We start from the raw sequence: 21,707 nt of genomic DNA, 5'->3' as shown, positions 1-21,707 counted from the left end.
GAGGGGCGTGGTTGAGCACTGACTAAGAGGTATAAACAGGTTAGCAAAAATTTTGACCTGGTTCCAAACTGTCCGTTTACTCCACCTCTCCTCTCTCTAACCTGTTTGGGGCATTTCACATCTGAAAGGACTGGTAAGCAATATGTTGATGGCTGCACCTGGCCAATGGCCATTCAATGTTGTTGCTTTCACCTATCCACATTTGTCATTTGACATTTGGCTTTCAGATTAGTAAACAATTAAGTAGTAAAGGGATGATGCTAGCTGAAATGGAACGAGACTTGTCAGCATGATATATAGGCCATAAATAGATAAAATGGAGAATGCAGATAGTGTGCAGTTAGATTCATTTTGAATGAGAGAACTAGTTTTAGTGCAAGCCATGAATTATATTTACGTGGGATTATGTACTGTAGGCCTAGCCTACAATGCAATGGGAGGCTATGAATCCAATACTTGTACGAGTGTTATGAGAGAAACCATTCTGTAGCTGGTTTCAGATATTCAGTGTCTCTGGTGTCTGGTGGGTTCTTAGATGTAATTTAGTGTTGGGAAACCAGTCTGACAAGTGATGAAAGGTACCAGAGACACTCCACAGAAACCGGGTGCAAAATCTGTCATGATGAAATTACGTACAGGTCAGCACATTGGTATAATAGCCTAGATGATCATAAATCATTCATTATTGAAAATATAAATCAATCATTTTCCATACAACTATTTTATGAGCTGCTGGCTATCAGCCCTGTAAGGTAAGCATGCATTCTGTGCATGCTCCTGAGAAAAGCTGAGTCTAAAGTACAGGTCATAGGTCAATCCAATGTGTTCTTTTTGTCGCTGCTCCACTTTTTAAAGATGTTTATCCTTGTGTGTGTGAAATGGTACCCTAATCCCTACATAGTGCTCTACTTTTGAACCATATGGGCCATGATCAAAAGTAGTGCACTATATAGTGAATAGGTTGCCATTTCATTCAGACACAAACCCTGTGTGTGAAAAGCAATAATGAAAGCTAATGACTAACACAGTCAGGTAAGATCAGTTCATTCGGGTAGGGTTACATGGTTTTATTACGCAAGTTTGGACAAAATGTCTGAGAGGGGCTTTCGCAACAAGAGTTTGATTTGAACTTTGTGATGGAGCCGCAGGTGACAGCTGAGAGCCAATAGCGTGCAAGGATCAAAGACCAGATTCTAGGTGAGTATCTTAACTGTTTTGAAACCTCCTTTGTGTTGCTTTTTCTGTTGTTGACAGAGCCTTCAGAAGAAATATATTCTCGTGTAGTTTTGAGTCTCATGAAAAGGGTTGTACAGCCAGAGCAAGAATGTAAGAGCTGCAATGCTGGGGTGAAACGTTTTTTCAATGATAGAAAGTGAATCTATTAAATAAACCTTAAAAATACAATCTTAAATCCATTTTAAACTCTTTCCTGAATAGTCTTTTTAGGATCTTAAGTGACACATTTGGTGAAGGCCTGTCAAAATACGTTCCCACATTAGGCCACATAATGTCACTCAGGACTTTGTCACTGAAGTTCTAGAGCCTAATAACTTGCCATACGTCCCAAACCACCACCTCGTCCCTACCAACTCGCTCGGAGGCATGACCAAAATATGAGGGTGACTATGGAATGAGATTAGATTTGTTTTTTAAAATATATTAGCATACCTTATGGATGCCCGTACCACACGGTCACCGGCAATAATAATAATACTAGGTTAACAGGTCAATATTCTTGTTTCCTCACTGCTCTTTATTCTTTCGGCCACATGAACTGAGAGACTGGCCGATGAAAATCTGGAGAAACACATTCAATAAGGTTGATAAATAAGACCAAAAAAACACAATGCAATACCTCTTATCACATTTTTTATTTGAAATTCTCTTGTCGATAGCATTACACTTATAAAAGAATCAACATGAATTTCAAACTTACAAACACCTAAGTCTAAGACTTAAACCAGGCAGAAGAGTGGAGTTTATTTGGGAATCATTTTCAAATCGCTCTCCATTGGCCTCTAGAGAGTTGTGTTAAGGAGCCGTGATATTCACTGATAACAAAACTCTTGGTCAAGACTAGGCCTCCGGGGAGGCTTGAGGTCACAGGGCCAAGACAGTTGGCCTGGCCCCAGATTTGTTTGTGTTGTCTTTCCAACAGGACAAGACAGCACAAACAGATCTGGTACCAGGGTATAAGACAATGGAATATGCACAGGCATGACCAAGTCCCATTGGTCTGATTCCTCTCCTGTGTTTGCTCTCATGTCCATATTGTGTGGTGACATTGTGTGGGGTGGTATCACACTGGGAATCAAAGCTCTGAGAGAGAGAGAGAAGGGAGCTTATATCAATGGCTGATTCTGTTTGTGGATGTTATTGCAAAATGAGTTCAAATAATGAAATCTTAAGTTTGAAATGTGAATTTTATTTGACTCTAGTAGTCCTAATTTAGACCACTGAGGACACTGATTATAACACTCATGAAGACAAGTTGATTAGATTTTTGGTGGGGAAGTGGGTAGACATGGAAACGGACCACATACATACAGTATTTCCACTGTGTACAAACGCACACACCACATACAGTACATTCCAAACACATCTGGAGAAACTGTCTCTTTCAGTTTTTCTCTGTATGCTTAGAGACCGTCGACGACGCCGTGCTGCATGCTGAACTCCTGGAAGTCCCCAGGGATGGTATCTGTGTAGGTTAGAGGTCAGAGGTTAAGGGTCAAAGTCAAGTACTACCCAGAGTCAGTTAAATTAAGGATGCCACTTTGGTTGATGAATTTGACTAATTTGAGTTCAAAACAATTGTTACATTTTTTTTAAAAATCCAGCACTGAGATGCAGTGCCTAATTCCGGTGCGACACTCATCAGCAAATAGCTCGAATAAAGCATGCTGCTTACCATTGCAGCGGTACTTTAGGTTGGACCAGATTATGTTTTCCTGAGAGAAACAGAACACGCCCAGTCGGCCTCCTCTCATGGTGGTGTCGATGGTCACACCAGAGTCAGCCACCAGCTCTGTCCCCTCATAGAAACGGGCCCTGTCCAAACACCCAACAGACATTAGCCATTGTTGTACACCATTGTGTATTAGATATAGCGATGACATCACACACACTCTCTCTCTATATATATTTTTCTCTCAGCTGTCTCACCTGATGTATCCGACCTGGGGTCGGTGCTGCAGGTACCAACGGTAGGAAACCTTGTCCTTCCAGCCCACGTTCCTGGGGTCCTTCCACAGCAGACGCACCTGGTCGTTGGTGTCCCCTGTGTGCCACAGGGAGTTCCTCAGGTGCTCCCCTGGACCTGACTTAGACTTCACAGCCTGGGGACGGGGAGGGAGAGAGAGATGGAGAGAGGAGATAGCGAGGGAGAGAAGGTAATTAAGAAGTAAGTACAAAGAGACAAAGACAGATTTGCCTTAGGGTGGCTCTCCATCAGTGGAGGCTGCTGAGGGGAGGACGGCTCATAATAATGGCAGGAATGGAGCAAATTGAATGGCATGAAACACATGGATGTCATGATACCATTCCACCCATTCCGCTCCAGCCATTACCACAAGCCCGTCCTCCCCAATTAAGGTGCCACCAACCTCCTGTGCTCTCCATAGCACACGTGTGTGTTGAATTGTACAGAGCCACCCTAAATACAATCTCTTTATTTTTTCGTACTTACTTCAAAAACACATACTCACACACAATCATACACACACACCTTGAGCTGGACGCCAGGCTCGGCCACTGCTCTGAAGGGTGTGGCCTGCCAGTAGTCTGCTCAAGACAGATTGTGTTTTGGGTGGCTCTCCATAGTACACGTGTGTGTGTGAATTGTACAATCAAGAGACACCCTAAACCAAATCTATCTTTGTCTTTTTGTACTTACTTCACACACACACACACACACACACACACACACACACACACACACACACACACACACACACCTTGAGCTGGATGCCAGGCTCAGCCACTGCTCTAAAGGGTGTGGCCTGCCAGTAGGTCTGCTCAGTCTGTTTCCACATGACCACGTAGAAGGAGGAGGAGTCCTGGTAGCCAAAGATGAAGCCTGCGTAGTCATCGTCAGTCACCGTGTTAACATGGAATGTCCCCTCAAAGTCCACCCCACTGAACGCAGTGTAACCTAGGGAGCAATACACAACAAAAATGTTGCGATAAAATAGGATACGACTTGATACAATAACATGGTTCGATACCTGATAACGATTTGGAAGTCTTTCTTACCGACAGCAAGTCCAGGGTCACTGTTCATGGTCTGAACAATCTCCATTCCCTGTTTGAGAGGTTAAATGTCAGTCATGTTGACAAAGTCAAAGCATTTCTGCCATGTTGAACTTATTGTGTTGTAAGTCCATCCAGTAAATGACCATCTGACCTGATTAAGTACCACCCAGTTGGGGTCAATCTGGGCATCGCCCTCCGGGTCCAGCACCACCGTCTGATAGGCTCTGAAGTCTGTCAGAGTGACCTCAGCGTTCTCTGGACAGTTGTCTATCCTGTCTATCACCTTGTCCTGGTCAAAGTCTGACTCACACACATCTCCAACACCATCATCTGGGAGGAGAGAACACAAAGACTTAGAAATGATCCCCAGTAAGGTTCTAAGCATAGACAATACACTGGTAGAGTGGAGAGTTACACTCTTATCCAGAGACAACATACAGGAGCTATTAGGGTTAAGTACCTTGCTCAAGGGCACATCGTCAGATTATTCACCTAGCTGGCTCAGAGATTTGAACCAGCAACCTTTCGATTACTGGCCCAACACTCGTAACCACTAGGCTACCTGCCACAAATTGGTTGAATATCAATGGTCAATGGTGATGAATGATACAGTAGTAGACCAATTAAGCTACAGTTCTTTTTTTTGCAGATGTCATTGTGAAGTAAGCATTTCACTGTTAGTCTACACCTGTTGTTTTACGAAGCATGTGACCAATAAAATGTCATTTGATAGAGAACCTTGTTAGTGCATAGGTGCTCACTTTCTTGTGTTTTACTTTCACTTAAAATGTAGTCTGATCCCATACTGTTGGTGTAGTCAACTCTTCTACAGTTGTCACACCATTTACTGTCTGTTTGGCAGGACACAAACTAACACAGAGAGGTGTTGGCCAAAGCACAAACAGACTGGATCACCAGGCAATAGGTTTTAGGTGATGACTCAAGAATTCACATTCAGATTCAGAAAAATGTTATTGTCCCGTTGCTAGGCAATTTGTTTGAAGCAGTAAAGTAAATTATTTGAAAGAAATATTAAAGACTGACTGTTCTCATCCAGCTGGTCGGGGTTGGGCACCAGTCTGCAGTTGTCGGGTCCCGGTGGCAGGAAGTCAGGGATGTTGTCGTTGTCATCGTCATCATCACACTCATCCCCCAGGCCGTCTTTGTCTGTGTCCAGCTGGGAGCTGTTGATCACGTTGGGACAGTTGTCCTTGGTGTCCTGGTGACCGTCGCCATCACTACAGACCAGGGGGTGACACACAGTTAGGAGGGACAGAAAAGATGGGGTCAGGTCATCACATGAATGGATTTAGCCTGAGTGTTGCCGACAGCAATGGAGTTGACATCATAAACAGATCTGGGACTCAGGCTAGTAGGGAACGGCTGGCAGTTAAGTAACATTGGACTGGCAACCTACTTTATGCGCTGGATACTAAAATATACAGTAAAATAGGAATATTTGTCAAAATAAAGGGATATATTGACTACTGCAATTATGAATTGACTAAATCAATTCAATCATGAAGTGGATATTTTAAGAGCATACTTTTTCTCAAGTCAGATACTTTTAAAATATGTTTTTCTTGTACCTGTCTTGATTTGTGTCACAAGAATCCCCAACCAGGTCATGGTCAATGTCGGACTAAAATTAGAGCACAGATTTGTTAAAACACTTTTTGACCACTCAGTATAATATTTATCACAGGGTAGGACAGTTCAGTTGCTCCATATCCCATTTTATATCTGTAAACTGAACAGGTCTCAGAGCCCTAAAGGAGGCCTGTGGAAGCAGTCTGACCTGGTTAGGATTAGGGATATCAGGGCAGCTGTCACAGGCATCTCCCACTCCGTCTCCATCCCGGTCCAACTGGTCCCGGTTCACCACCCGCTGGCAGTTATCAAGGAAGTTCTTCAAGCCTGGAGACCAATTCAATTACAAAGTTTGAGTTTGTAAAGTTATCTGACCAATAGTATCCCACTAGTCCGCAGAAGTGTTTCTGAAATACACGAGTGCTTCAGCTTCAAGTGGACTCCTTTAGGAGCACTGCTTTGTGACGTATGAACACCAGCGATGGCTGTTCTAGCCATTTCACATTTAGAACATGTGTGAATCTCTGTTGGATACATGCAAAAAGTGAACTTTAAGTGTGGCCCATGAGAAAATCATAAAACATGATTTGTATGATTTGAAGGCTTAACCACTGACGTTGAATCAATGCATTGGGATTTAAAAGCAAACTGCATGTGGTTGATTCTATTTCCATTGATATGCTGTTTCTAATAGTTCACTAGTTGTGCCACAAGGAGGCACTGTTGCATTTGGCATCTGAGTGAACTGTTGAAATATGGTAAGCCATGTGTGTCATTTCTCATTTATCTCCGGAAAGCAACAGTACTGTGGTTGTAGCATAAAGGTCAAGCCGTCTGTAGACAGGGTCTATAAAAAGAAACCCAGACAGTCATCTACATTATTAAAGAGTGAGGATGATAAAGGCATACTGTATGTTTCTGTTAATGGGATGGGATCAGGGCTATTATGTATATAAACCCTGGATTGCTGATGCTATTCTATGTACTGGCCAGTGAGAGGCTTTGAAGCCACAGATCGGGCATATTGACACCCCGCAGAAGAAGCAGTCCTCCATAGGAATGAATGGAACTCTACAGTATTTCAATTAAATGTGTCAAGGACAAAATTAATCTTTTAGTGGGGACAATAACATTAGAATTGTTGCATTTTTTTTCATAGATATTTTTCATGTTTAGCTCACATTCTATAATTTAAAAGTATGCATTAAGGTGTCTGTAATATAATTAACGTAGAAATTAATGAATTCATTTCTATAGCTTCCAAAATAGCTTCCTTTTTTTACGCTAGTGGGGGAATGCCAAGATGGAGGTGTGGTGGCTTCAAAACAGCGCCCCCTGTCAATCATCTAGTATATAAATCATTGGGTCAGGGTAGGGTTGGTGCTTGGTGGTACTGTATGTTCAAGGATTCTAGACAAGCAGCTGTTGGAACATACTACTGTGACGGACTGTAGCTACGTGGTAGTGATATGTCGCTGTACGTACCGTCGCCATCCATGTCATCATCGCAGGCGTCTCCTTTCCCATCACTGTCAGTGTCCCTCTGATCAGGGTTCTCCACTGTGCGACAGTTGTCACAGGCGTCACCATGGCTGTCCTTGTCACTGTTCCTCTGGTCTACGTTAGGCTTCAGCCAGCAGTTATCCTGCACGGGAGAGGGGCGCAGAGGGAATAGGGTCAGTCTGTCCTATCTGGTGAAATCTCCTGTCTTAACCGGTGTCCTGTGTGAACAACTTAAGTATGCTTTTTAAAATTCTTCTCTCTCTCTCTCTCTCTCTCTCTCTCTCTCTCTCTCTCTCTCTCTCTCGCCTGTTGCACCCTCTACAACCACTGTGATGATTATTTTACCCTGCTGGTCATCTATGAATGTTTGAACATCTTGAAGAACGATCTGGCCTTAATGGCCATGTACTCTTATAATCTCCACCCAGCACAGTCAGAAGAGGACTGGCCACCCCTCAGAGCCTGCTTCCTCTCTAGGTTTCTTCCTAGGTTCCTGCCTTTCTAGGGAGTTTTTCCTAGCCACCGTGGTTCTACATCTGCATTGTGTGCTGTTTGGAGTTTTAGGCTGGGGTTCTAAATAAGCAGTTTGTGACATCTGCTGATGTAAAAAGGTCTTTATAAATACATTTGATTTAGTGTGTGTGTGTAAAGGTATACAGTCTACCTGTTCATTCAGAATACCGTCACCATCAGCGTCGGTGTCACAAGCGTCTCCTTGTCCGTCCTTGTCAGCATCCTCTTGGCCAGAGTTGGGAACGCGCATGCAGTTATCCTGAAAACAGACAGATTTATTTATTGACCGATTTATGGTTATCACTTTAACAGACACACCATAAAAAGAAGATGGAGGGAGGGGCAAAGGAACAGTTGAGAGAGCGATTACATGTGCTGTTTATCCCAGGATAGTTGTATTTGTTGTGTTGTCATGGTTACCTTTTTACAGAGCATATCCTTGCACTTGAGTTTCTCATCAGGGTATCCATCAATGTCTGTATCCTTTCCACATAGGTAGCCATTACCAGCCCAGCCAATCCCACACTGACAGGAGAAAGAAGAGAGAACACTTAAGAGGCAGTGCATGCGTGTGTATTTTTGCGTGTGTGTGCGTGTTTGCGTGCGTGTGTGTGTATGTGTGCGTGTGTTTGTGTGTGTGAGAGAGAGTTCTGTCAATAGAGGCCAGTTTGTGATCCATAGGACCCCACCTGACAGGTGATGGAGCCGTCTCTTTCTTGGAAACACTGGGCGTTGACGTCACAGGGGTTGGTCAAACTGTTACCACAGCTCCTCTCTGGCTTACAGCCCTTCACCTGGTCCCCTGTGTAGCCTGTCTTACAGCCCCCACAGACGTATGAACCCTACAGGGATAATGTAGGGTAATAGGCAATGAGAGACATAGGAATACATGTAGTACTTGTACCAGTAACATTGTTCCCTCCTTGCATTATTGTCTAAATTGAGCGATATTCCGTTTTTTATTCCAGGCTATCAGACACTAGCCTGGTGCCAGATCTGTTTGTACTTCAAGCAATTTCTGTTGTATGAAAATGAAGGTCAGGAGTTGGCTGAAGCGACAAACCGATCTAGTCGACCACCAGGCTATAAAACAGACAGACACTCAGGCCTTACCGCAGAGTTGTGACAGAGTAACACACTCAGGCCTTACCGCAGAGTTGTGACAGAGTAACACACTCAGGCCTTACCGCAGAGTTGTGACAGAGTAACACACTCAGGCCTTACCGCAGAGTTGTGACAGAGAGAGTTGGCGGTGCACTGTCCATTGTTGGGTTCTTTGCACTCGTCGATGTCATCACAGACCTAAGAGACCGTATAAAGTAGAAAACTGGAGATGATTATTATGATACATATCTTGAAAAGGTGTTCCATGATTAGTTATCCTAATAACAATGTCACCGGATGGGTAGGAGTACATTTCATTTAAATCAATCTTCTGGAATTGTCCATTGACTGAATTGAAACGTTCCTGTCGAAACGTTGGTGAATAAATTATTACAGCATACCTACTAGAGTGTGCAGCTTTTTCTTTTACCCAATTAAAATAGAGACCTTGACTGTATTTGGTGATGCTGAATGACCTGGTGACCTTGACTGTATTTGGTGATGTTGGTGATGCTGACTGACCTGGAGACCTTGACTGTATTTGATGTTGTTGACTGACCTGGAGACCTTGACTGTATTTGGTGATGTTGGTTATGTTGACTGACCTGTTTGTTTGTCTGTGCGTAGACCACTCCCACCCCCTCCACAGCCAGACCAGAGTAGCCCAGAGGACAGGCGTCACAGCGAAACCCTGGAGCCGTGTTCACACATTTCACCCCGGGGAAGCATGGGTTAAATTGACACTGGAGAGAGAGAGACGGAAGAAGACGCTTGGTTAGTGTTTCAGAATTATTACAACCATAGAAATACATACTGTAAACACACATGCACCTGAGCATAACATACACACCCTACCTCATCCACATCATCACAGCTGAAGCCGTCCCCTGTGTATCCATCAGGGCAGGGTCCACACTCAACCCCGTCCTCTGTCTCAATACACATGTCGCCGCGGAAACAAACGCCAGGGGCACACTTCTGCTTCATGACTTCGCTTCCACCCAGTCCTTCAAAGACACCCAGAGGAAATATATTTTTATGACACTCGTTTCCACAATACCAGTGGTTTCTCATGTATTAGTAATGAGTGTGTTATAAGCGAACATACTTCAAACTAGTTTTATTACTAGGGCCCAGTGATTTTCCTCATGGTCAGGAAAAAGCTATTGGCCCAATCTATAAACAACATATAACAGAACTTTAATACATAATTTGTAATATAATGGTGATGGTGGATGTTCTTACCACAAGCCTGGCACTCAGAGATGGTGTTTCTGAGAAAAGATGTCTCTTTGACCTTTAGAAAGCAACATATACATGTTTTGAGTTTTTATGGACTCAGTGGGTCAGGAGGTACAGTTTATTAATAGCTCCCAGATGAGCTTGAGCACTTTAGTTACCTGCTGAATGAGGACATCCTTCAGCTCATTTATCACCTTGGTGAGATCAAGCATTTGATTGGACAGCTGCTTTGTGTTGACCCCTGCACGGGAGAGCAGCATTGGAAAAGAACATTGGTCATACCAACAGACTTGAGGGGGTTCTTGTTTAACCTCAATCTACAGTAACTGTTGTTTTTGTGTGAATTGGAAAGTAGAGACAGAATATATATATATATTATATCACCATTTATTTGCTTCTTGAAAAACAGTTGGGCGATGTTCAAGAAAAAGCCTTTCCTCAATGTTTTTGTCTGTGTAAACTAGACAGTACTAGGGAACACACAGGAATAGGAGTTGGTTTATTTTGGGGTTTATTTTTTGTCATAAACTCTTACCCAGAGTCTGCACTGAGTCGCCTTGTTGATGGCAGTTTTGAAGAGAAGCTACGTTCTCAAACGTGTCTCCCACCACTAGTTTCAGCTCCTCCAGCTCTTCCTGTTTATGTAGAAGTCCAACAACAGGGACGCATTAGTTGGAATCAGTGCTGAATGCCGATGGATGGGTTTGATTAGATTAGGACAAGGTGGTTACCAAATTTCTTTCCTGGTTTACAGATTTTTACCTGCTGTAGCCAACTCTAATTTTGGATGGACAAGGATTTGGCCAAAGCAGAAACAGACTATCTGGCACCCAGGCTAGGAGGTTAGGGTCATTTGAATTTGGAAGGAGGCTTTAGGAGTAAATAAGTGACATCACTCATAGTTTCCCTGAGTACAAAGTCAACAAAAGCAATGGTTTGGGGAGTGTCTGGGTAGCTCTGGTCAATGGTTTGGGGAGTGTCTGGGTAGCTCTGGTCAATGGTTTGGGTAGTGTCTGGGTAGCTCTGGTCAATGGTTTGGGGAGTGTCTGGGTAGCTCTGGACAATGGTTTGGGGAGTGTCTGGGTAGCTCTGGACAATGGTTTGGGGAGTGTCTGGGTAGCTCTGGACAATGGTTTGGGGAGTGTCTGGGTAGCTCTGGTCAATGGTTTGGGGAGTGTCTGGGTAGCTCTGGACAATGGTTTGGGGAGTGTCTGGGTAGCTCTGGTCAAATGGCTTAAACGGAAACAGACTGACAACCAATCCTCGGTTGAAGGTTCTGTGATTTTGTCTGGATCTATGAGTAAATAATAACTCTATTCCATATGATGCACTACATTTGAACTGCACCCAATTTGACAATGGTCTAAATAAGTGCCCTATAAAAGCAATAGGTTGCCATTTGAAACAAATCTAATAACATCACCTCTGCTTTGCCCTGCATGCTCTTCAGCTCCACCACACCGTAGCCTGCAGGCAGACCCTGAAACACGGAGGGGAGGTCCCGGACCGTCTCCACCAGCCTGCAGTCCAGGTGTAGCTCCACCCCTCCGGGTCCCTGCTGCATGCCCTTCAGGTGGAAAAGGAGGCGGTGGCGCTGACCGTCTGCCAGCTGGATGTTGTTGAAGGTCACGGAGCTCATCCTCCGATCACTCCTCAAGTAACGCAGCACGGCTGGGAGGGAGGGAGGGAGGGAGAGAGGGAGAGAATGCGTCAATGAAATGAATACATGAATAATGTAGAAGCAGAGAGTGAAAATAATGATTTTTAAACACAAATTAAATTAAAAGAGAGAGAGAGAACTAAGACTCTTTTCACTGTTAGTCTACACCTGTTGTTTACGAAGCGTGACAATTAAAATGTTATTTAATTTGACATAGTACAGAAAAGTGCATTCAGCAAGACCAATGTATTATGCATCCCTCTCCCCTGAGGTGTTGTGCACCTCATTTCTTTGAGGGGCAATGGTGGCCAGAAATCGATATCTTTGAATTAATAATGAGTAAAAGAAACAATATCTTCTATATTTTCAGTGTACAAGTGGATAAACCATCGGTTTCAATGGGCATGACGCCCTGCCTCACATTCCTACCCCTTACCTCTGTTGAGTTTCCCCAGCACGGTGAACTCAAAGTACTTGCTGTTGTCCCGGGGGTTGTACAGGCCGAACACTGTGGTGCCAGTCTTGGGCTGCAGCTTGAAGGTGCTGAGGATGAAAGCCTCATTCACGCCCTGCTCCACTAAGCCGCCCTGCAGCAGGTCTGGCAGACAGTCCGGGGAATTGAGGAGATCATACACTACAGAGGAAAAAATTAAGTAAAATAACTGTAAAGGGAAATGTAAAGTAAAATAATTGTAAAGGGAACCGTAAAGTAAAATAACTGTAAAGGGAAACCTAAAGTAAAAATAAATGTAAAGGGAAACATAAAGTATAGTAAAATTACTATAAAAGGAAACATAAAGTAAAGTGAAATAGCTGTGAAGGGAAACATAAAATAGAGTAAAATAACTGTAAAGGGAAACATAAACAAAGTAAAATAAAGTAATCTTTGAGGGGAAATAAAGTAAAGTAACAAAGTAAAGTTCTGCTGCTCAGTACAGCGAGAATAAAGACACCTGAGTAGATGAATAGGATGGTCATTGAGCAAGGTGTTTTGGATGTATTGGGGGGAAAGTGTACATCAATACTTTATAGACTAAACTGGGCTGGAACATCACAGTGAGTTTGGCTAGCTGGGGAGAAATGTTACATTGCCTGCCCTGCAGTATCCACTTGACCACATTGACCTGAATGGTGAGGATTGCTGAGCTAGAGGTTTTAAAGTGCTGAGAAGATGCTGGTCGTCACGAGAAAGTAGGCTAGTTGTTGATGAGGCAGATGAGGCAGAATATTAGTTTGGGGTAAAACATTTTCCCTTTATCAGAATGTATGGTATTTTGATCATTCTTGAGCTAGTAGTTTTGATGTCCCGAAACAATACTTTACGTCAGTAGATTAGGATGGGCTGGAAGATCAAGATCAGAATGAGTTTGTCTCGGTGCAAATAACGTAGTGGGTCTTTTGCTTGACCACTTTTACCACACAAATATGGATAGACTGTACTGAGTGCTCAGGGAGTGGAATGTAGAAGCCACTGAAGAGTTTTGGTATTTGGTATTTTGTTTGGATCCCCATTAGCTGTTGCAAAAGCCGCAGCTACTCTTCCTGGGGTCCACACAAAACATGAAACATGACATAATACAAAACATTAATAGGCAAGAACACCTCAAGGACAGAACTACATCAATAAAAATAAAAAAGGCACAGGTTGCCTATATATCAATACCAATACACACACACAAACTATCTAGGTCAAATAGTGGCGCAGCGGTCTAAGGCACTGCATCTCAGTGCAAGAGCCGTCACTACAGTCCCTCGTTAGAATCCAGGCTGTTTCACATCTGGCCGTGAATGGGAGTCCCACAGGGCGGCGCACAATTGGCCCAGCATCGTCCGGGTTTGGCCGGTGTAGACCGTCATTGTAAATAAGAATTTGTTCTTAACTGACTTGTCTAGTTAAATAAAGGTTAAATAAAAATAAATAAAAAAATAGGGGAGTGGCGTTGTGCCGTGAGGTGTTGCTTTATCTGTTTTTTGAAACCAGGTTTGCTGTTCATTTGAGCAAAATGAAATGGAATGGAGTTCCATGCAATAATGGCTCTATATAATACTGTACGCTTTTTTTGAATTTGTTCTGGATTTGGGGACTGTGAAAAGACCCCTGGTGGCATGTCTGGTAGGTGTGTGTGTCAGAGCTGTGTGTAAGTTGACTATGCAAAGAAATTGGGATTTTCAACACATTGTTTCTTATGAAAAGAAGTGATGCAGTCAGTCTCTCCTCAACTCTTCGCCAAGAGAGACTGCCATGCATAGTATTGGTATCAGCCCTCTGATTACAATGAAGAGTAAGACATGCCACTCTGTTCTGGGCCAGCTGCAGCTTAACTTGGTCTTTCCTTGCAGCACTCGACCACACGACTGGACAATAATCAAGATAAGACAAAACTATAGCCTGCAGGACTTGCTTTTTGGAATGTGATGTCACAAAAGCAGAGCATCTCTTTATTATGGACAGACCTCTCCTCATCTTTAAAACCATTGAATCTATATGTTTAGACCATGACAGTTTACAATCTAAGGTAACGCCAAGTAATTTAGTCTCCTCAACTTGTTCAACAACCACACCATTTATTACCAGAACTTAGGGAATGATTTGTACCAAATACAATGCTCTTAGTTTTAGAGATGTTCAGGACCAGTTTATTACTGGCCACCCATTACAAAACAGACTGCAACTCTTTGTTAAGGGTTTCAGTGACTTCATTAGCTGTGGTTGCTGACGCGTATGTGGCTGAATAATCAGCATACACGGACACACATGTTTTGTTTAATGCCAGTGGACGGTCATTGGTAAAAAAAAGAGTAGAGAGCCTAGATAGCGGCCCTGCGGTACACCACACTTTACATGTTTGACATTAGAGAAGCTTTGTGTCAGTGCAGTACATGTTGAGTGTCCTTTTCTATAAGCATGCTATTTCCAGAGAAATAGCGTTGTATTTGGTTAAACACAATTCTTTCCAACAGTTTGCTAAGAGCTGGCAGCAAGCTTATAGGTCTGCTGTTAGAACCAGTAAAGGCAGCTTTGCCACTCTTGGGTAGCGGAATTGCTTTGGCTTCCCTCCACGCCTGATGACAAATACATTCCTCTAGGCTCAGATTAAATATATGACAGATAGGATTGGCTGGAGTGTCGGCTACCATCCTCAGTAGCTTTCCATCTAAATTGTCAATGCCAGGAGGTTTGTCATTATTGATTGTTAACAATGATTTTTCTACCTCTCCCACACTAACTTTACAAAATTCAAACTTGCAATGCTTTTCTTTCAATATTATTTTTTTTATGCATGAATACGATGGCTCATTGTTCGTTGTTGGCATTTCCTTCCTAAGTTTGCCCCACTTTGCCAATGAAGTAATCATTAAAATAATTTTCAACATCAAATGGTTTTGTGATGAATAAGCCACCTGATTTGATAAAATATGGAGTTTAATTTGTCTTTCTGCCCATAATTTAATTTAATGTACTCCAAAGTTTTTTTCCATCATTCTTTATATCATTGATCTTGGCTTCATAATACAGTTTCTTATTTTTTGTTGTTGAGTTTAGTTTCATAATTTCTCAATTTGCAGTAAGTCAGCCAGTCAGATGTGCAGCCAGACTTAATAGCCACTCCTTTCGCCTCATCTCTTTCAACCATTCAGTTTTTCATTTCCTCATCAATCCATGGAGCCTTAACAGTTTCTTAACAGGTGCATGTTTGTCAATAATTGGAAGAAGCAATTTCATAAATTCATCAAGTGCAGCATCTGGATGCTCCTTATTAATCACATCAGACCAACAAATATTTTTTAACATCATCCACATAAGAGTCACAGCAAAATATTTTGTATGATCTCTTATACACTATTTTTGGCCCAGCTTTTGGAACTTTGGCCTTCCTGGGCATGGCCACAATATTGTGATCACTGCATCCAATGGGTTCAGATACAACTTTAGAACAAAGTTCTACACTATTAGTTAAAATGTGATCGATACATGTGCGTAATCTTGTCCCTGTAGTGTTTGTAAACAACCTGGTAGGTTGATTAATAACCTGAACCAGATTACAGTCACTGGTTACAGTGAGAAGCTTTCTCTTGAATGGACAGTTAAGCTCAAGGTTACAATTCTATTCCAATAAAGTCCCTCCGGGACACAGCAGGCCTCAGGAGGATGTGCCTTGAATCCCTGCCCGCCAGTCTGAGACCGTACATGAATACACAAGTGCCCTAGCAGCTGTCTACAAGGCACACTGTCATGAGGGCACGCACCAAATTGCTCCCAAATGCTTCCAGAAAATTGCTTTCATCTTCTCTCATGTGTGTGTGTGTGTGTGTGTGTGTGTTTCCATCTGTGTCTGTCAGCTTCAGACATCTTTCTTATTTTCTCCTGCCTCTAGTCTTTCCTCCCGTTCCCCCTGCCTGGCCTCAATCTGTTCCAGCTCACCAGGGAGCAGCACGGGTACTTTTAAAGGTGTGCGGTTAAACGTGACTGGAGCCTCCTTTTCATGCTGTTTCCTGCATTCAATCTCACCTTTACAAACACACTGAGGCCTGGTTTGTGAAAGGCTTCAGCATCACTATTGTCCCCGTCACCTGAGGAGGGAGGTTAGGCAAACACTAACAGATAGATCTCTGTATGGTTAAACGTGACTTGTTCTGCAAACTGGGACTGGGGGTGCACCAATAAAACAGTCTAAACAAACCAACTCTTTTTCTATTCTCATCTGTCTGTTAATAAGACACACTATACACACTCTCTCTCTTCCATCTGTGTTTCAGACTCAGGGCCATGTGTGTGTCCGGATCTCCTCCCAAAGTGCCATGAGAAAGGGTTCGATTTCACCCCCAGAGCCACCGTTTGTCCTTTCATGATCTGTTAAACTACACAAAACCAAATCCACCTCAAATTCACCTCAACAGCTCACATACAGTATGACACACATGACATGATCTACCACATAAAGTCACATGAAGTCATAAAGTGACAATAAAATCACCTAGATGCAGTAGATAATAAACAACTGCATTATTGTTGTCTGATATGTATATTGTGCCTTAATGGGTAAATAATCCATTTAATTCCTGTATGGCTCAGTTGGTAGAGTGTGGTGCCAGGGTTGTGGGTTCGATCCCATACATGACTGTAAGTTGCTTTGGATAAAAGTGTCTGCAAAATGGTATATATTGTATTATTATAAGTCATAAAGTTTTACTGTAAACACAAGGCATATGATTGACAATTTACTCAATAAATCCAAACTTTTGTTTGTTTATAGTGAAACCTCATGCAATAATTGCCAATCATTTATATTTGTATGAACTGCTAGTGAGTCAAATGTTTACTATTTATCAACGGCGACATCTGTGTGCAGTACAGCTGTGAATATATTTTGTAAAATAATATCTCTCACACTCAGTGACAGTTATGGCCTGTACCTCAGTGTAGATGTCATTTTAAAGGCCTGTGTGTTGTGGTGCGTTGTGTGTGTGTGTGTGTGTGTTTTCAGACTCCAATATTGCATGCAGACCATTAGTGATTATTCCCATGTGTGTGCTATAGCTGGTACTTTAAATCAGATCCAGACCCCCCCCCCCCCTGAGTCACAGAGATACCAGTGAACCAAGTCAGTACAGCGGTCACATCTCAGTCATCACCTCTTATTCTTCCTCAGTCTAAAGTCAGTACACAACATTCTTATGAAGCATGTCTTTTCAATCTTCTCAAAACACAGGACACAGAGGACTATTTATCAGAACATTTATTCTTACCCAACAGAGTATCAAATGTCATGTCTAGCCCTCTGTGTATATTGGCTTGAGTGTGAATGAATATGATATTCTCGTTTTACAAAGTAAAAAAACAACTGTACAATGGTGATTGCAATCTAAATAAGAGCAATATAGATTTTTGTGTTGACTGATTTTGTTAGCTTAAACTTTTTGGGAAAAATGTATGTGATATTCTCAAACACAGTGTCTGTTAGATCAATCATTACCTCAGAGCTTCATGGTTCTCGATTGGAATCCTCTGAGGTAGAGTGCTGAGAGCTTTAGTAGACTGATAAAAGGCATCTGAAGATGACATCACAGTCGGTCGGTATGTCAACTTAAACTGTATGTCTTTGGCTAAGATCAAATTGTTGAATTTTTACTTTTAGCGGTTGTGTCCTGTGATTACAAAGTAATACCTTAAAAGTACTTTGTGGTGCAATTGCATGGTTTCAATAGACTTCAATGACCACATCAAGATCATATTGGCATCACATTCAGTAATAATTTAAGAAAGTCATTGTCAGCTACACTCACCTGATCCCTGGGCTCCCACTTCAGAACACAGGTTCAAGATCAGCTGCGAAGCCACAATAAGCGTCGTCCACAGCTCCATTCTGTCCTCTCACTGTTCCCAGACCTGTTTCTCTGGAGTGACTGATCCTTATCAGGCAGAGTGGTGCTCTTGGTCCTCCTGTACTGTTTGTTGCCTGGGATGTGTGTGGTGTGTGTGTGTGTGTGTAGTGTGTGTGGCTCACAGTAGAGACAGAGGTGAGGCTGTCCTAGTGAGGCACGGAACAGCTGCTGTCTGTGTGTGTGTGTGTGGCTGACTGGGAGAGGACAGGAGGCTGACTGAGGGAGGAGTAGGGCCGGAGATGGTTTAAGCTTTCTTCAGACAGCCACATGCAGAGGAGTGACCAAAACATTCTCCACCGTATTGGCTCCCATTTGTGTGTGTGTGTGTGTGTGTGTGTGTGTGTGTGCATGCAGGGGTTCTTCCATGGTTCACGACCTCGTTATGGGCAGTGAACATTCCATACTTACAGTAAGCCAGACTAAACAATGTGTAACTTTTTGATCTGTGCCACTCTTCAGAGAAAAAAACGTGTTAATAGTACAGCAGTAAAGTCAGACTCCTGGCAGTCAGGAGGCATTTTATTGGCACACACCTCCTCCTACCAAACACTGTTAGGGATTCTTTCAGGTTTTCAGGGGTTCAGATGTAACACCTTTCCCCTGCATCCCGGCTTCCTTTTAATCTACAGGCTTTTGACAGGAAATGAGCGATCTGAAACCCAAATCTGAAATCCGAAATTCATTTTTTCAGGAAAAAGGCAGCCCCGCCACTTGGTTTTGCTATAAAGCTCAGGAATGGGACTGTAGAAATGTAATGAGCTGCAGTACCAGTGAAAAGTTTGGACACACCTACTCATTCAAGGGTTTTTCTTCATTTTTACTATTTTCTACATTGTAGAATAAAAGTGAAGACATCCAAACTATGATATTACACACATGGAATCATGTAGTAACCAAAAAAGTGTTAAACTAATCAAAATATATGTTATATTTAAGATTCTTAAAAGTAGACACCCTTTGCCTTGATGACAGCTTTGCACACTCTTGGCAGTGATTTCAAGTCTATGTAAATAGGCAGCAGTCTCTGTGTGCTAGTGATGGATATTTAATAGTCTGATGGCCTTGAGATAGAAGCTGTTTTTCAGTCTCTCGGTCCCAGCTTTGATGCACCTGTACTGACCTCGCCTTCTGGATGATAGTGGGATGAACAGGCAGTAGCTCGGGTGGTTGTTGTCCTTGATTATCTTTTTGGCCTTCCTGTGACATCGGGTGTTGTAGGTGTCCTGGTGGGCAGGTAGTTTGCCCCTGGTGATGCGTTGGGCAGACCGCACCATCCTCTGGAGAGCCTTGCAGTTGTGAGCGGTGCAGTTGCCGTACCAAGAGGTGATACAGCCTGACAGGATGCTCTCAATTGTGCATCTGTAAAGGTTTGTGAGGGTTTTAGGTGGCAAGCCAATGTTCTTCAGCCTCCTGAGGTTGAAGAGGCGCTGTTGAGCCTTCTTCACCACACTGTCTGTGGACCATTTCAGTTTGTCAGTGATGTGTACGCTGAGGAACTTGAAGCTTTCAACCTTCTCCACTACGGTCCCACTGTTTCCTGAAGTCCACAATCATGTCCTTTGTTTTGTTGACGTTGAGTGAGAGGTTATTTTCCTGGCACCACACTCTCAGAGCCCTCACCTCCTCCCTGTAGGCTGTCTCGTCATTGTTGGTAATCAAGCCTACTACTGTTGTGTCGTCTGCAAACTTGATGATTGAATTGGAGGCGTGCTTGGCCACGCAGTCATGGGTGAACAGGGAGTACAGGAGGGGGCTGAGCACGCAGCCTTGTGGGGCCCCAGTGTTGAGGATCAGCGAAGTGGAGTTGTTGTTTCCAACCTTCACCACCTGGAGGCAGCCCGTCAGGACGTCCAGGATCCAGTTGCTTAGGGAGAGTTTCAGACCCAGGGCCTCCAGGTAGATGATGAGCTTGGACGGTACTATGGTGTTGAATGCTGAGCTATAGTCAATGAACATCATTCTTACATAGGTATTCCTCTCGTCCAGATGGGATAGGGCAGTGTGATGGTGATTGCATCGTCTGTGGATCTATTGGGGAGGTAAGCAAATTGAAGTGGGTCTAGGGTGACAGGTAAGATATGATCATTGACTAGTCTCAAAGCACTTCACGATGACAGAAGTGAGTGCTACAGGGCGATAGTCATTTAGTTCAGTTACCTTTGCTTTCTTGGGTACAGGAACATGGTGGCCATCTTGAAGCATGTGGGGACAGCTGACTGGGATAGGGACTGATTGAATATGTCTGTAAACATACCAGCCAGCTGGTCTGTGCATGCTCTGAGGATGCGTCTAGGGATGCCGTCTGGGCCGGCAGCCTTGCAATGTTTAATACCCTTAAATGTCTTACTCAAGTTGGCCACGGAGAAGGAGAGCCCACAGTCCTCAGAGCGGGCAAAGAAGGTATTTAGCTTGTCCGGAAGCAAGACGTCGGTGTCCACGACCTGACTGGTATTCCTTTTGTAGTTCATGATTGTCTGTAGACCCTGCCACATATGTCTTGTGTATGAGCCGTTGAGTTGCGTCTCCACTTTGTCTCTATACTGACATTTTGCCTGTTTGATTGCCTTGCGGAGGGAATAACTACACTGTTTGTATTCTGCCACATTCTCAGTCACCTTGCCATGGATAAATGCGGTGGTTCGCGCTTTCAGTTTTGCGCGAATAGTGTCATCTATCCACGGTTCCTGGTTAGGGTATGTTTTAATAGTCATAGTGGGTACATAATCTCCTATACAGTTTCTGATAAACTCATTCACCGTATCAGTGTATTCGTCGATATTATTCTCTGAAGCTACCCGGAACGTATCCCAGTCCACGTGATCAAAACAAACTTGAAGCGTGGATTCCGATTGGTCAGACCAACATTGAATAGTCCTTATCACGGGTACTTCCTGTTTGAGTTTCTGCCTATAGAAAGGTAGGAGCAAAATGGAGTCGTGGTCAGATAGAAAGATGTGTCGGCATCGAGTAATTGTCTCTGGCCCCCTCCCAGTTAGGGGGAGTGATGAGCTCTACAGCAGAGTCTCACAACTCAATCGCTGGTTGAAAACTGTTTTCTGCCCCTATCAAAAGATAGAATTTGTAGATAATTGGCCCTCTTTCTGGGACTCACCCACAAACAGGACTAAGCCTGGCCTGTTGAGGAGTGACGGACTCCATCCTAGCTAGAGGGGTGCTCTCATCTTATCTACGAACATAGACAGGGCTCTAACTCCCCTAGCTCCACAATGAAATAGGGTGCAGGCCAGGCAGCAAGCTGTTAGCCAGCCTGCCAGCTTAGTGGAGTCTGCCACTACCACAGTCAGTGTAGTAAGCTCAGCTATCCCCATTGAGACCATGTCTGTGCCGCGACCTAGGTTGGGCAAAACTAAACATGGTGGTGTTCGCCTTAGCAATCTCACTGGAATAAAGACCTCCTCCATTCCTGCCATTATTGAAAGAGATTGTGATACCTCAC

At 43.4% G+C, this 21,707-nt stretch overlaps 1 protein-coding gene and 2 long non-coding RNA genes across 3 annotated transcripts; 2 read left to right on the top strand and 1 right to left on the bottom strand.

Moving 5' to 3' along the window:
* Positions 1 to 20: 20 nt before the first annotated feature.
* Positions 21 to 3,239, top strand: LOC115149352 (uncharacterized). The gene is made up of 3 exons (XR_003866851.1): positions 21 to 133; positions 1,149 to 1,197; positions 3,157 to 3,239. It is a non-coding gene; the product is annotated as an uncharacterized LOC115149352 (long non-coding RNA).
* LOC115149345 (thrombospondin-4-B-like) lies at positions 1,853 to 18,479 on the bottom strand. Its single transcript, XM_029692141.1, has 22 exons — positions 18,152 to 18,479; positions 12,303 to 12,500; positions 11,630 to 11,877; positions 10,742 to 10,841; positions 10,365 to 10,447; positions 10,210 to 10,261; positions 9,820 to 9,971; positions 9,570 to 9,707; positions 9,085 to 9,162; positions 8,550 to 8,702; positions 8,281 to 8,385; positions 8,012 to 8,119; positions 7,330 to 7,489; positions 6,053 to 6,171; positions 5,844 to 5,896; positions 5,299 to 5,492; positions 4,406 to 4,584; positions 4,255 to 4,303; positions 3,957 to 4,153; positions 3,166 to 3,338; positions 2,912 to 3,051; positions 1,853 to 2,701 (listed from the first exon to the last, which is right to left on the bottom strand). The coding sequence occupies exons 1-22, from the start codon at positions 18,228 to 18,230 to the stop codon at positions 2,640 to 2,642; spliced, it is 2,820 nt and encodes a 939-aa protein (XP_029548001.1). The 5' UTR covers positions 18,231 to 18,479; the 3' UTR covers positions 1,853 to 2,639.
* Positions 3,299 to 11,742, top strand: LOC115149353 (uncharacterized). The gene is made up of 3 exons (XR_003866852.1): positions 3,299 to 3,403; positions 9,592 to 9,738; positions 11,657 to 11,742. It is a non-coding gene; the product is annotated as an uncharacterized LOC115149353 (long non-coding RNA).
* Positions 18,480 to 21,707: the final 3,228 nt, after the last annotated feature.

Source organism: Salmo trutta, chromosome 15 (assembly GCF_901001165.1).
Source record: "Salmo trutta chromosome 15, fSalTru1.1, whole genome shotgun sequence".
Taxonomy (NCBI): domain Eukaryota; kingdom Metazoa; phylum Chordata; class Actinopteri; order Salmoniformes; family Salmonidae; genus Salmo; species Salmo trutta.
Note: the sequence above shows the minus strand (reverse complement) of the source record. Positions and strands in the feature narration are given on the sequence as shown.

What these genes read in the sequence shown, in the direction of transcription:
- LOC115149345 (XM_029692141.1), bottom strand. Translation starts at nt 18,230, where the DNA reads ATGGAGCTGTGGACGACGCTTATTGTGGCTTCGCAGCTGATCTTGAAC. An exon ending in ACGGTATTCTGAATGAACAG is followed by an intron (nt 7,490 to 8,011) that starts GTAGACTGTATA and finishes TCTCCCGTGCAG; the next exon opens with GATAACTGCTGGCTGAAGCC. An exon ending in CCCCAGGTCGGATACATCAG is followed by an intron (nt 3,052 to 3,165) that starts GTGAGACAGCTG and finishes GTGTTTGGACAG; the next exon opens with GGCCCGTTTCTATGAGGGGA.